Source organism: Pyxicephalus adspersus, chromosome 9 (assembly GCF_032062135.1).
Source record: "Pyxicephalus adspersus chromosome 9, UCB_Pads_2.0, whole genome shotgun sequence".
NCBI lineage: Eukaryota > Metazoa > Chordata > Amphibia > Anura > Pyxicephalidae > Pyxicephalus > Pyxicephalus adspersus.
In genome coordinates, this window is record NC_092866.1 from 24,656,143 (window position 1) to 24,671,115 (window position 14,973).

At 34.8% G+C, this 14,973-nt stretch overlaps 1 protein-coding gene across 2 annotated transcripts in view; it reads left to right on the top strand.

Moving 5' to 3' along the window:
- Positions 1 to 14,973, top strand: part of FTO (FTO alpha-ketoglutarate dependent dioxygenase) — a 64,651-nt gene that overhangs the window by 33,707 nt on the left and 15,971 nt on the right. Inside the window, exons 6-8 of one of the 2 annotated variants that reach the window (XM_072422947.1) lie at positions 1,464 to 1,607; positions 3,852 to 3,971; positions 7,330 to 7,840. In XM_072422947.1, coding sequence (XP_072279048.1) covers positions 1,464 to 1,607; positions 3,852 to 3,971; positions 7,330 to 7,344 — 279 coding nt within the window. In that variant the 3' untranslated portion in view covers positions 7,345 to 7,840. Of the gene's footprint in view, positions 1 to 1,463; positions 1,608 to 3,851; positions 3,972 to 7,329; positions 7,841 to 14,973 lie in introns of those variants that run through there. The other variant, XM_072422946.1, reaches the window with a different exon arrangement.

The following is a 14,973-nucleotide window of genomic DNA, read 5'->3' on the forward strand; positions in this document are numbered from 1 at the left end:
CTGCCAGCGGAGTAAGCTGTGACACCTTCTTGCTGCTGAAGACAAACATGTAATTGTTGGGACGATGGTGGGGAGGTTAGTATTGTGAAAGAAGTCAACAGTTGTGCAACAAGAAAGGGACATTATATACTTAGACAACATGGCAGCAATACTGCAGCAGCAAGGCAGTTCAACAACACTACAACAGAAAGAAGGCATATTGGCAAGATTAAAGCTCCATTGTAAAAATCAGGAAACATGACAATAACTGGCCACCTGATAACAAGAAAGCTGATTTAAGTGACTTTGAACATGATATGCCAGATATGCTTGTGCTGATAGTAAAGCAACAATAATTCAAATAACCACTCATTGTAAATAAAGTATGCAAAAGAGAATCTCTGAATACACAACACAATGTCAAACCTTTAAAGTGGAACTAAATCCTATGTCTTGTCTCAGGCGCCAGCATTATCCTCCTTTTCCATTATTAAGGTCTTCGGACACCGTGACTAGCCAAGCTGGGATAATGTTATTCCCCTGCAGGTGTGCGGGAGTTCATTTAGCCCTGGCAGCCACAGAGGAAAGTGGCATGTGCCAGGTATTTCACTGATTTTAACAGGTTAAGGTAGTGATCAGGCAGGTGAGAATGTTTTATTTAACCTATCCCACGTGTTTCATCGCAAATGTTTAAGTAGAATCGGGATAGACGTTAGCTACAACAGCAGGAGACCACAACATCTCCATTTCAACTCCTGTCCTGTGACTACAGTTCACACTATCTCACCAAAATTGAACAAGAGAAAATTGTGCAAACATTGCCTGGCCTGGAAAATCTTGAGTTCAGTTGTGACATTCAGATGGCAAGATCAGAATTTGCTTGGATCCATCCTGCTTTGTAATAACAGTTTAAGCTGTGAATGGTGATGTAATGGTACGCAGGATATTTTGTTGGCACACTTTGGGGCCATTAGTACCAAATGAGCATCATTTAATTGCCACAGCTTATATTAGTATTGTTGCTGACCATGTCCACTAATTTGTGACTGCAGTATACCCATCTTTGGATGGCTACTTCCAACAAGAAAATACACCATATCACAAAGCCTGTATTATCTCAAACTGGTTTCTTGAACACGCTAATACGTTTGCTGTGCTCAAATGGTCTCCATACTCACCAGTTCTCAATCCAAGATTTCCATAATGGATGTGCAACTTGGTACTAGCAAGGTGTACTTAATGAAGTTGTCTGGTGAGTGTAGTACTTCCTATTCTCTTTCTGTTTATTAGTTTGGGGATGGGTGTGCTTTAGATATTGGCTAAAAGGTACATCTCTCTTAAGCATCTATGTTTTTGTGTGTAACCTAAATTACATGTACAGTAAATCCTAATGCTAATGTGTTTGCGCTATTTCCTATGGATGGTTGATTTCTTTAGTGTTGGGTTAGAATTGTTTTTTTGAACTACTGTTCTTTATTTCACAGTGTTCCAAAGGTACACTAAACTATATCAAATTAAGATGTAAAACAGCCATTGAAAATCTTTTGGTGATTCCCAGTACTGGAGAAAAAAAGTTGAAGTCATTAGAAGTGGACATTTTAAAGCAGGCAGAGGATATTCACAATGAGGTAACAAATGTTTTTGATCCTTGCAAAGAAATATAAAGTTTAGTGTTTTAAACAAAAAAAGTGAATATACACATCCATAAATGGTGACATAAGAGCGCCAGCTTCATCTCACTTTTATTGTTTATAGTAAGTTTTTCTTTGCCTGTGCCAATATTTAGAGAACCCTCCATTTATATTAGATAGTTGTGTAATGTCCTGTATATTGCTTATTTACTTAATGTATAATGTAAAAGTGTATGTTCTGTTAACAATGCACACATACACAAGGTTTCCAGTCACATGTTAAGTATAGCAGTAATTGGAGAAAGACTGTCAGTCCAAAGATAACATTTATGCATTGTTTTAAGAAAGGCTTGTAGAACAGTTTGATCTGTAAGGTTGCAACAGTATGTAATGTTTACGGTCTGATAACCATGGTTATCCCACCCCACATTGTAAATTTTATTCTTTTTATCATTTTATCTGACAAATTCCCCACTGTATCACATTTGCGTATGGCTGGTGTCAGTTGTACATGCAAAGGTTTTGTTCAATTTTTTTTTTTTTTTTTTTAGTTAATTATAAGAAATAAAAGGATAATCTTAACTGCATATGTTAATCTCTTTTACTCATTGACTGTTTTTCACTGGATTTTTACATGGCAATCAGTTAGCCATTCCCATTAAACACTATATGCAGCAACTGCGAGTACACTGTTAAGGCGAACAGCAGTCAGAGTTCCTATTAGCTAGTTGTTGTCTAGGGCAGAACTGGCCAGCCCTGTGTTTATATTACATAGTTAAGGTGCGTACACACTTCCAATTTTTATCGTTCCAATCGAACGACGAACGATCGATTGGGCAAAAAATCGTTCGTAAAAAAGTAACCAACGACGCCGACGAACGAGGAAAATTGTTGGAAACGAACGACCGGACCGGCGGATCGGATTGGGCGACGATCGTTGAACATCGTTCGTGTGTACGGTCGTTCGTTGATCGTCCACGTTCAGAGCATGCGTGATGAACGAACGTCCGTTCACTTTCCTGTCGTGCACATAGTTCCTCTATCGCTTAAACGATCGTATCTATTGTGTGTAGAATATCTACGAACGATCGTGTCGTTACCTCTATGTGCAGGATCGGTGCTATACGATCGTTCATATATATCGTGCAGGAACGTTCGTCGTTCGTTTTCCGACGATAATAATTGGAAGTGTGTACGTAGCTTTAGTCAGGTTGTAAAAAGACATACGTCCATCAAGGCCATCTTAACAACAGTCTTGCAGCAATTCATTTAATTGATTACGATTCTTTAAATACCAGTAATTGGTAAATGCACAATATAATAACTGTCAATTATAATGCAATTATAGGGTATACATCTGCAACACTAGTTCTGAGTGATTAAAGAGATAGATGGTTGAAGGAACTCTGCTCCACTGAATCTTAGCAGATAGCTGAACATGTAAATAAACACAAATTGTCCCTATCATAATTGCATTTATGTCTAACAAAAATAACCTAAACAATATAAAAGCATAAATCAATATTGCAAACAAAAACTAAATAAGTCACAAAAAGGACCACCATTATGTGGAATGAATACCTAAACTGATTCTATTGTTACTTGAGAAAAGGAAATCAAGAAGAATATTATTGCCTTTTATAAATATATAATTGGTCAGTATGTTTAATTTAGTGGTATTACAGCAGACACATTGGCCCTGATTTATTAAAGCTCCCCAAGATCATTGAAGATAGACTATCATGGCAGAACCTAGGTGATCCAACAATGAATTTACTGTTAGTTGTCAAATGTTTTCAATCCATTCCAGGTTCGCTGGATCACCCCAGCTTCTCTTATTGATTTGCATGTTCACCGGTCTTGGAGAATCGACAATAAAAAACTGGCTAAAAATATTACAGAACAACATAGGTTGTTGATCCTGAAACTATTTGTCAACTGTCTTAGGGGATTGAAAAGTATTTTTTTCCTGTTGGAACAAATTAGAGAGTGATTTAAAAGGGTTTTTTTGTCATCCTCTAGATCATTGGATTTGGTTTAGGGGCTTTTGATAATGCAGATTTTAGTTTATTTTTTTGCTTTTGGTTGAACGTTATGGTCATGTGCCTTTTCTCAATATGGCTATGTAGCTATATGTGTATCTCTAAGTGTAAGACTCTCCACCAAGTTCTTTTCATGTACCACAAGATGTTTACCTATTTTTATATATTTGGCCTGCATTAAAAATATATGTCTATTTAGGTTGAGTTTGAATGGCTTCGTCAGTTCTGGTTTCAAGGAAATCGATATACTAAATGCAGCGATTTCTGGATAAATGCAATGGCTGACCTGGAAGACAACTGGAGGCAAATGGAAACCATGGTGAGATACTGACAAATATGTTTGCTCTCATAGATGATGAGATGTGTGATACAAAAGAATGAACAGTCAGATAACATGAGCTGAACAGTGTGGTTAACATAATTGTTTTACTAATACCAATGCATTCATCAGGCATTCAGATTTATTGCATGTATGATTAAACCATACAGTAAAAGAAAGTATGTGATCGAACTAGCATCTGCATATCCTAATTCATATTTATTATCTTTTTGTGGACTGTTAATCTGCTAAATCCTACCTAGAGATTGTACTTTTTGTATCAAGGTACAATACAGCAGAGATGATTTTCCCCGCTCATGATGTTCCTAACTTTCTCTTAGAAGAGCTCACAAAATAATTTAAAAATGTGTAAGAGATTATAGTCCTCTGTCATTGACAAAACATATGGCCAATATGGATTGAAGCCAATCAAGCTACCAGGATGATGTGTTGGAATATGAGGGGGGAAACCACAGAGCATGGGGGAAGCCCATGCAAACATGGGGAGAACACACTAACTATGGTGTCCTGGCATAAAATTGTGTCTGGGAACCTTGTGCTGCAATGGATAGTGCTAGCCCCTGTTCCTCCCAAGTACATAAGCTTTCTCCCCTGTCCTATCAAGTTGGAATGACCACAGCTATGTGCTCCTGCATATTGCAGAAAATGGCATGTAAAGAAGTATGTATGGAAAATGTGTGGATGTTCAGGACAATTATTCATAAAATATTCTTTTCAGCTAATTTTGAACACAATTTTGGCTTTAGTGTTTTTTATGGTATCTATACACAAGAACAATGACAGTTATATTATTACACAACTTTGTGAAATATACTGACATGTTTCATGTACTAGGTAAAGTAATCTTTGCATTGGACAAGTTTAGCCATTGTGGTTGTAATACATGTAGAATGTGGTTTGGCATTGTCTAGCTGAAAAAAAGTCCTTATCTGAAAAATATGTTGTCTGAATGGCAGGATATACATGCATATATATATATATATATATATATATATATATAAATATCCCCATACTTGCTGGCTTTTGAACTGTGCACTGATAACAAGCTGGATGTCCCTCTCCTACGGCCTGGAGGATGCACCTTCTATGATTTCCAAAAACAGTTCAAAATTTGAATTTGTCTGTTCACAGGATCACTGTTTTCCACTTTGTTTTAGTCAATCCTTATTGAGCTCAGGCTGGGAGTAGGCAACAGTGTTTCGGAATCATGTTTATATATGATGTCTTTGCATTCAAGAGTTTAATCTTCAAACATTCATGGATGCAGGGATCAGCTGCATTCACAAACATTGGTTTCCAGAAGTGTTTTTGAGCTCATGCAGTGGTTTCCACTATAAAATTATGCAGTGCTGCAAGAGGCCCAATTGATCACATCCAATGTTATTATTGTATTACCATATTAACTTTTTATATGTCTTCCTTTCAAATAGCATTCAGTTTTTATTATGTTTCTCTTCTTTGAAAATGGGGTTGGCCTTTGTTCAAAAGGTTCGAATACTCAGGTCTTAATTTTGTAGCCTTCTACTAAGTCTAAATGTTGTTAAGTGCTGTTTATCAAACTAGCACATTCCAATATTTAGGGCTTCTCAGGAGGGCAGGGGAGAGCTATTGGATGACAAGTAAAGTGCACATGTTCATTAAAAGATAATTTTGTCTCCTATCATCCTGATGAAATTACATTTCTGGTCTTAATTTTCAGCATCTCTGTTATCGCCAGTTTTTGTTACTGGTATTTGGGTTTTGTAGTGTGATATACTAAATACATTTTCTGTACAATTTAAGTCATAATATTTTTGCATTATGATACGTCTTCTTTTCCCTTCCCCCTTATCACTTGTCAAAACACATTTCCAATACAATTCTGTCAGAAAATTAAATTTTTCCGCTACCTTGGTTTAAGTTTAAGTAATACAAATTTTCTCACTAGTTAGAGAGAAATGTGTGTTTTAGCTCATCGTTTTATGTGGTTTTATATATAATACTTATTACGTCCATCAGAATGATGGTAGTTGCAATAGCTGAGCAATAATTATATCAAGGACATAATCTGGAACATGCCACTTTATGCCCACATGATTTCATTAGGTACCTACTATTGTCTGATGTCTATGCCTTTGCTTTCCGTCAGCAAATTGTTTGAAGTGCTATTACGAAGTGCCTGAAATTAGAGAGTTATGTAGGTGAGCTTATTATTTCACAGATGAAATTTGTCACTGGGTTCAGAGCTCTGTGGCCAGACAGAGGCTGCCTCTAATTTATACTTTAACACTGCTGTAATATTTTGACTTTTCACACATCTCTTCCCGTTAATTAAAGTTTGTCTGCTAGATGGATAAGACGATTAATGAAGCTTAGCTTTCTTATTAGTTTGCAGTGTTTAAAGATCGGCTGAACCTTTTTTTATTAAATAGTATTTTATTTTACCATGTTACTTGCAACCATGTTTTTTTCTTTTAAGACCTCAGCTACTTTGCATCAATTAAAATAACCAAAAATGGTGCCTGACTGGAGTATGTAATTTTGTATATTATACTTTGCCTTTTAGCTAAGCTCAGCAAAACATATGAAACCAAAATGTAATAAGGTTGCTCATCGCAACCAGATTTTAGCTGTATTTTTTCAGCCTTCATTAGAACACTAACTGCAGGAATTTGTTTCTTTATGTATAATTCAAGCATATCAGGATGCCTTTCTGCTTGAAACATGTAAAGTAGGCATTCAGCATTTACATTTTCTTTGTGGTTGGATCCTCACAAGTATTATTCAGTTGTATCAATGGGAATTTGAAAGAATATTAATATTATAAGCACATCATTTAAAAGTGATAACTCGTACCTCTGTGAATATGTGGGTCAAATGCTGCATGTTGTATTATTCTAAATAGTATGAATTGTTTATTCGACATTTATGATATACTCACATATGTTCCAAAAATAAACTTCTACTTAATGTCCCGCCTCATCAGATCTTTGTGATACCTGTATATTTGTGTATATGATGGAATATGTGTGTAATCTTTAAGAAGGAAGAAGCAGGAATTGCATTCTGGTCATGTCATATATGACACAGTACTGGTCAAAGCAAAAACCTGCTGTCAACTGGTCTCTGACACAGACCTCTTGTAAAAATACTTCTTTAACACGATGAAAACAAGAATCACCTTATTTTATGTTGTAAGCATTTTTATTTCTATGTGACTGCAAGAAGGAACATACTACATATAGCCATGCATGTCAAATCTGTTCTAGAAATAAAAGTTTAGGTAGGCATTATTACAAAAAAAAGAAGGTAGACATTGTTTCGTGAACAATTTTTTTCACAATAAATTGCTTTACAGGTAGGCCTCCAGTGAAGGACATCCAACATACGGATGACTCCTAGATACGAAGGCGGCTTCCCTGCTCGTTCGTGTGCAAGACTGAGGCTTGATAGGGGAAGTGGTTCGCATTACTTGCAGAAGAAATCTTTTTGCTAAACACAGCTGAGACTGAGCTCTTTTACAACATCTTGTAACTATTTAATAAACCAAGACAAACTCTGCAGTTGTTTCTTTTAGTATATCAAAGCAGTTTGCTCCAGAAAGTAATGAATGTCTAAGCTCCTTAAAGTTTTTTTTCGGCTTTGTTTGTGATTAACTCACAGTGAGGATTTTATACAGTAACTGACACCACACTGCCTAATAATATGTTCAGACAAACATCTGTCCTAATTGCATTTATTAAAATAATGTACCTGTTCCGACTTACATATAAATTCAACTTAATAACAAACCTACAGTCCCTATCTCTTATGTAACCCGGAATGTAACCCGGCAACTACGTGTATTTATTAACGCTATACAGTGACTTTCAGGTCTGCTACAATGATTCAAAATATAAAGCATTCAAAAGTATATATAAAATACAAAATATAAAGTAAATACAAAACACCTAAAAGTTCATTATACTTGCTGTAGTTGCCAGGGCTGTGATATCTTATAGTGTCCCATTATTTTGTTTTTCATGAATATATGATGTAGGCCTCTGCAACTACTGCCATGAATTTTATGCACACTTTGTCACTTACACAAACACACATATTTTAACTGTTATGGATGAAATTTTTGTTTCAGCCTCAGGCCAGTAGTTATTTTTAGCATACTGCCTTAGATTAGATGGTAAAATATTTCATACTAATTATCTAAATGCATTTTGTCCTTATGTATTTTTCTTTAGCATAGATGGAAGTCTATCTTACTTGATATTTTTTTAATGGCTCTTTTCAGTTCTGTGCAAAATATTTTTTCTTGGCATGAAACCCAAAACATTGACCCTGAACCTAGGCATAGCTCTCATCTAAACCAAATAACCCTTGCTCTAATACTAGCACTAAAAGTAGGGTGCAAATGCTGCATTCTCAACTATAACAGCCACCTAATTGCCTCTGGGGATGATTTCCAATGATTAGGGCTGTAAGATGACAGTCTAATTATTAAATGGAGTGGCTGCAACAGTGTATAGTAACACGTTCTATTTAAAAATCGTGACGAGAAATAGGATACAATTTCAAGCTTTTATACAATGTCTGACAGAAAAACTGGATACAAATATATTGCTATACCAGGGACAAAGCATTTTCAAATGCAGCTTTGTATGTCATGTTTGCTTCAGTTTTACTTCATTTTTTAAAATTTATAATGGGTTAGAATAACACGGATTTCAAGAAGTCTCACTTGACTTTTAACAATTCTACTGTATAAAAACAGCATCTCTGCAAAGTGTTTACATAATGAACCATCTTGTTATTTCCCGAAACTTCCTGCCTACAGATAGATAATAACCATTACTTATACAGCTCAGATGCCCATAAGTTCCTATTTGTGTCTTAATATGAAAATATCTAAACTGAAGATAGAAAACTATGAGCTGTGTGCTGAAAGTTGTGTCCCAGTTTGGTCCATTTATTAGCTCATTGCTCAACCATTGTACCAGAGTCTAATGATATTCTCCTTCTTCAGGAGCAAATCATCTTCTGCATGCTTTGTAAACCATTGGGTCATAGATTTATACATCATAAATCTTATATATATATATATATATATATATATATATATCATACTTATATATAAATGCACTCACACCTTCAAAAAATCAGACCAACGATAAATCAGTTGACCTTGTTTTAATCATTACAATATTTTAAATATTGTACTTGTATAAAATATTTTTCTGATCTGGTTACTTATTTCTATTTTTGCTTTAACTGCATTATTCTGTTTTCAAAATAGTATTTTACAAGTTACATTTATAGGAATGTCCAGCAGAGGGAATCCTTACCCTGCTATAGGCTGAATACTGTGCAGCCTGCTTGCCTTCAGAGCTGCATTAAAATATTACATTAACTGCAGGGAATTATCTCTGTTGCTTTAACTTAGATTGTGTAACACAGAAAATCAATAGTGGGTTAACAGATTCAGTATCAATAGAACATAAAGCCACAGTTTGCTTTTACAGACCTCTTATGCCTGCAAAGTGGTCAGTAAGGGGGATGGGGCATCCCTATAACTCTGCACACATTATATGACCTGAAGGGCTTCCTTCTGATACCAGAAAGACCTTTTTGCACTGGATAAAATGAGGGTTAATTCTGATTGAAGAATAAGATGAGCTATTTATTGTATATCTGAAGACTTCCTGGGGAATTTATTAATTAAAGAACTATTACAGGTTAAAAGAGAAAGGCAGATGTTTGAGAAAGCAGCACTCCCAATACATTACCCACACTTCTCAGAAGAGGAAAATAAATCACTCAGATTCACAGATGATTATCATTCATTGCCCTCTTATTTACTTTCCAACTGTAATAGTAATAAGCGCTCTCGCAGTACATCTTTGTGGGTTTATGGTGAGGGTTAGTGAGCATATTATCCTGATGTGTTTTTTAATTGCCAGCGCTCTGAATCATAAACATTATATTTTACAAGCAAAGAGAGGGCTTCCATACAGTAATTTACTCTTATTCTCCTGTGTATTTTTTTATGTTTTGCACATGCAATGCGATTTGTTGTATTCCAGAAAAATGCAAATGATTTTTGCACTATGTATAAAACTGGATTTCTTTAAAAAAATAGTTTATAAAATATATTTGTTCTTATGTTCCTTGACATAGACAAAGGCATACTTTACTAAAGAATAAACAAACAGCAATGACAGCTCCACCTAATGCTAATTTTTTTTTTTTTTTTTGCTTGTCAGCATTGAAATTTTTTAAACTAAAGGTTTTTGGTACTTGGAGTATGTGTTATATTTTATTTTTTTATTATAAAAAATAATGAACACTGAGATGTTGCCTTCTTTGTCATATATACATATATATTTATGATAGTGAAAAAGATATATATTTTTTTATTTGTCGATAGTAATTTAGTTAAGGTTAGATTGTGATGCACACCGCCATCTTTTAAGTATTTTGCAATAAATACGGTGGAGGTCACTTACAAACTTGTTGCAGCCTTCTCCTGACCTTTTACATTCGTTTCTTGTGTAAGGTGATGATTTTGGCAGGACACTAGTTGGAGGATAACTATTTACTCTTGCTGCAGTGTGTAGGGCATCATATACTGAACACTTGGTTCCTGTCATGTGGACATTCCAGATAATCAGTAACAGTTTGTACCATTCATGGCAACTATCTTACCAATGTGATTTCTGATTAAATTGTGGTGGAAGGGCCCAGAGAACTGCCTAACGAGATGACAATTGTTCTGGTGCTGAAGGTGATTGTTGGCCTTCTTAAAATTTCTTACATGGAATAATTTTTGGTTGTTGGCCAGAAATCCCTAAAACACCTATTAAACTTCTCTGTTGTTTATAGCAATTGATACTGTACAACTTCTTCAAATCTGCTTGTTATGTAACCTTTCTCAGCTTTGCTGTATGCTCAGTTCAATAAACAAAAGGCTTTTGATGCAGTCACTTGCCTGTTCTGCTTTTCTCACTTTGTATACTAAAACCCAACAGTCAGTGCGGATAGGGACAGCAAAATTATTGACCATGGCATACTTTTCTACATGGTATTGTTCAATACCAGATACAAGTTTTTTAATCATCTTCTAATATATATATAAAAAAACTGGTTACAGTAACTAGAAAAAAATGTAGTTTACATTCTGTAGGATCAGCAACACATACAAGATATCTTTTATATCTTGTATAAAAGATTTTCCCCAAGTCAGCAGACCTACAGTGCAGTACAAAGGCTGCCTATACTGTACTCCCCCCCCCCCCCCAATACAAACTGCATGATATATGAATAGTTGGTCAAAAAGTTACCTATAAAGAATAAAGGTAGGTTTATAGTTGTTTTAAATCCCAACTTCCTTATCACTGGGTGTAGAAAGATTCCTGGAAATTTTAGGGAACACATAAGAAGTGGAAGACACTTAGTCTATTGCAATAGTCTCTTCTCAAGAAATTTTGGCTGTCCCTGTTCTCTAAAATCAACAGGAAATGTAAATAAGAGGAGGGAGCCAGGGCAGTGTATGTGAACCTATCATTACAGGGTCCACTTAAAAACAATATGATTGCAGCAAAATAAAATGTATTCAAAGGCATAAATGTTATTTCATCAAATATAATGTAAATCGACATTCTGATTTCCATCATTCCTTATTTCAAGGAATAGTCCTGAACATGTGTCCAAAGCAGTGTTTGCTCTTTGCACTTTAAAAGCTAAAATTATTCTTAAGTTATTTAAAAGATCTATAAATTAGTTCTGCTAATATGTTTTCATGAAGCTTATTAGATGTTTTGAGAGATGATTATTTTTTCAAACAGAGCTTACTCTTTGTTTGCAAGCTTATTTATTCTTATATTTTAAAGCTTTATATATAATCACTATAAGCACATAAGGGGTTTGTTAATAAACTGGCACAAACGTGGATCTGTTTTCTGCAGAAAACAACCACATTTCAGGCTTGTGGAGCTGTCAATGTGGTAGCTGACATCACTGACTTACTTGGAAAATTTAATCTGATAGAAGATCGCCACCATAATCTTTGCTTTACTGTGTGGGTAGTCACTGGCCTGGAATGTCACGACATCTGATATGTCAGTGACTCCTTACATAGTGCTGCAAGGATAAGGACTACAGACCTGAATCTGGCACGTTCGACAACAAGCCAGCAGTGGCAGTGCCTATTAATCCAGCAAAAAAAAAAAAAAAGAAAATATGATTACTTACTATATTCATCAGTTTTGCTTTTGTCTTTTGTATGTGTTTTGTATGTATGTGTTTCCTGAAATGCCCTTTACATCACAAAATTCAGTAATTACAGTTTGTCTTTTTCTCAGTAAGAAGACTTGTTCACTTATTCAGTAGTTTAAGGCATAACTTAACCTAATAATAATAATAATAATAATAAAAAAAAAAAAAATAACAGACGGGTTCTTTTCTGCAGAAGGGAGAGGCTATAACTTCTCTGCAATAAAACAAACATGCCTACCGGTTTACAATTATTTAACTAAACTCTCCTCATTCCTTGGTCAGCGCCAGCATCTTCACTTAGTCCTCTTTCAGGTTCATAATCTTCAGGACATCTTGGTTGGCCAGTTTGAAATGATATATTGTTCTTTATTCCCGGCAACCATGTATATTGCCTGTACTCAGTGCAGCTCAGTGTATACCATACATAAGATTGCAAACTGGCAGGTAGATTTGTTTTTTTGCAGAAGAGACATTGCTTGTCCGTCTCACAATTTTTTGTAGTTCCATCTCAAGCTTTAGGCTTTTTAGTGGCTAGGTTATTAAAATTGTCTTTTCACTCAGGGACAGTCTACAATTGGAAATTTATGGCCAAAATGATCTATGTCAGATGGAAAAGTACAAAGGTTATTAACCTTTTTATGTTTTGACCCCAAATGTCAGTATACTATTTTGCTTAAAATCCAGCTGTCAGCTTATTGTTTTAGAATCCCAAATGTCCTTATCAATAGTACTTTGTTAAACAAATATATTTTCTATAAATCTTTATTGACCGCATTTGGTAAATAGCATTTTCCCTGTTCACCTTCATTGATGTGTGTTTGACAGCTGGGCTTTCTGGATGTTTCTTCTGAAATGTACTGAATGTGAGAGGATTTTTGATATAGCCATCATAGCATGCTGTACAAGATTAAGTACTATATAAATCAGAGTATCAATGGGTATATGTTGTATAATTTATCAGTGCATATTAGATTGGAAGAATAAATACATTTTTTTATGTCATGTATGTAATACCTAATGCAGTAGTATAGCTGTGAGAATTTGTTTTCAAGTTGCCTCCCCCCCAATAAAAAAAAAAAAAAAATCAAAGCAAACCCACATTTCTTTTAGCACTAAATAAGGTCATTGTTTTGTGTTTTTTACTTTTTCATTGAATACCACATATTATTATTATTATTATTATTATTATTATTAATATTGGTATATAGTGCCACACAGTGCTATACATTGAAAAGGGGTTGCAAATGATGGTAGAGACAGTGACACAGGAGGAGGAGAGGACCCTGCCCAGAGGAGCTTACAATCTAAGATGTGAGGGAAGCAGCACACACTAGAAGTGGGATACGATGTTGTGGTTAAGTAGTGAGGGTTTTGAGAGACATTAGAAGACAGGTAGGCAGGTTAAATTCTATTGGGATTATTGCTTGCTAATAATAAATTGTTCAGATCATGTATTTTCACATATCAGTGTGCTTTCATAGCTTTCATTCTATAAACGAACCTGCATTTTCTGTTTTTGTCAATAGTTGGTAGTGATATCTACAAAAACCCTTTAACTTCAAGACAGACATTAAGGATACGTTTATCAGAATGCTTATTTATTTTCTTACTTTCCCTTGAGGTAGGAATTCGCCAAAAGTCACCCTTGTAATGTAAATACTAAACCTTTTCATTTAAAATACATTCAGAAAAAAAAAATAATTTCCACCTGTATATTCCACTGTGAGTTTAAAAGAAAAAAAAACCCTGAAATCTAAAGTAAGCCTAATTTACATTACCACTCCCAATCGTGAAGAATAAAAAAAAAATCTATTAAAATGTATGTATTTTGTTTTAAAAGGTCCATGATTTGTGGGCCGTTTGGGGTTTGAGATCAAGATAAAGTAAATTCAAAGAGCGTTTGTTTAAAAGGCATGGGTTTCTGGGTAGAAATGCAGATGAAAAGCTTATATCTCTGGTGGTGCAAAACAATTGTGCAGCGTCAGATATTTCCTCTGCAGAGGAAGAACAATTTAATATGGTGCTCAAAAATATGACATTTAATATTTGTTACTCAGTTATAGAAATCAGGATGGCCACTTTACCATACTTTATCAATTCTGCCAAAAAAAATATATTGTATACGTTGTTTTCATAACCTTTTTTTTAATAATTGCTAGCTTGATCTGCAGCCTGCCAAGATTTTGGAAAACAACAACATTTAAACATGGTTTTTCCAATTATTTTCTGCTGCCATCTTTGGCTTACTGTTGTTCCTAGCAGGTTTTCCAATATGAAAACATTGGAATTGATCATTTTACATATCAGAAAAATTCTAGTGAAGTTACTTTAGGATATAGGAAGTTCCAAAATGGCAGCAGGTCTGTGTCTAAATCTGCGATAGATGAAGCGGTTGCTTCAGGCCTTTTGAGCAGTGACACTCCAAATATTTTTCAGATGGTGATACTTTGGGCCTTTTTTTTTTAAACTCTGCAAGACTGGGGAAGATAGATTATCATGGGAGAACCTGGGTGATTTAGCAAACCTTAAATGGATCTGGTCTAGAATTTCAAGTAGAAAACAATTACAACAGTAGCACATTCTGGCATATATATGTATCATAACAATATTCGAACTATCACCACAAATTGCATTTATAAAAATTGTTAATGTATAATCATTGCGCTACAATAAAAAAATACAATATAATTAAAATAAAATTATTAAACAATGTATATTTCTATACAGCAAATACCAT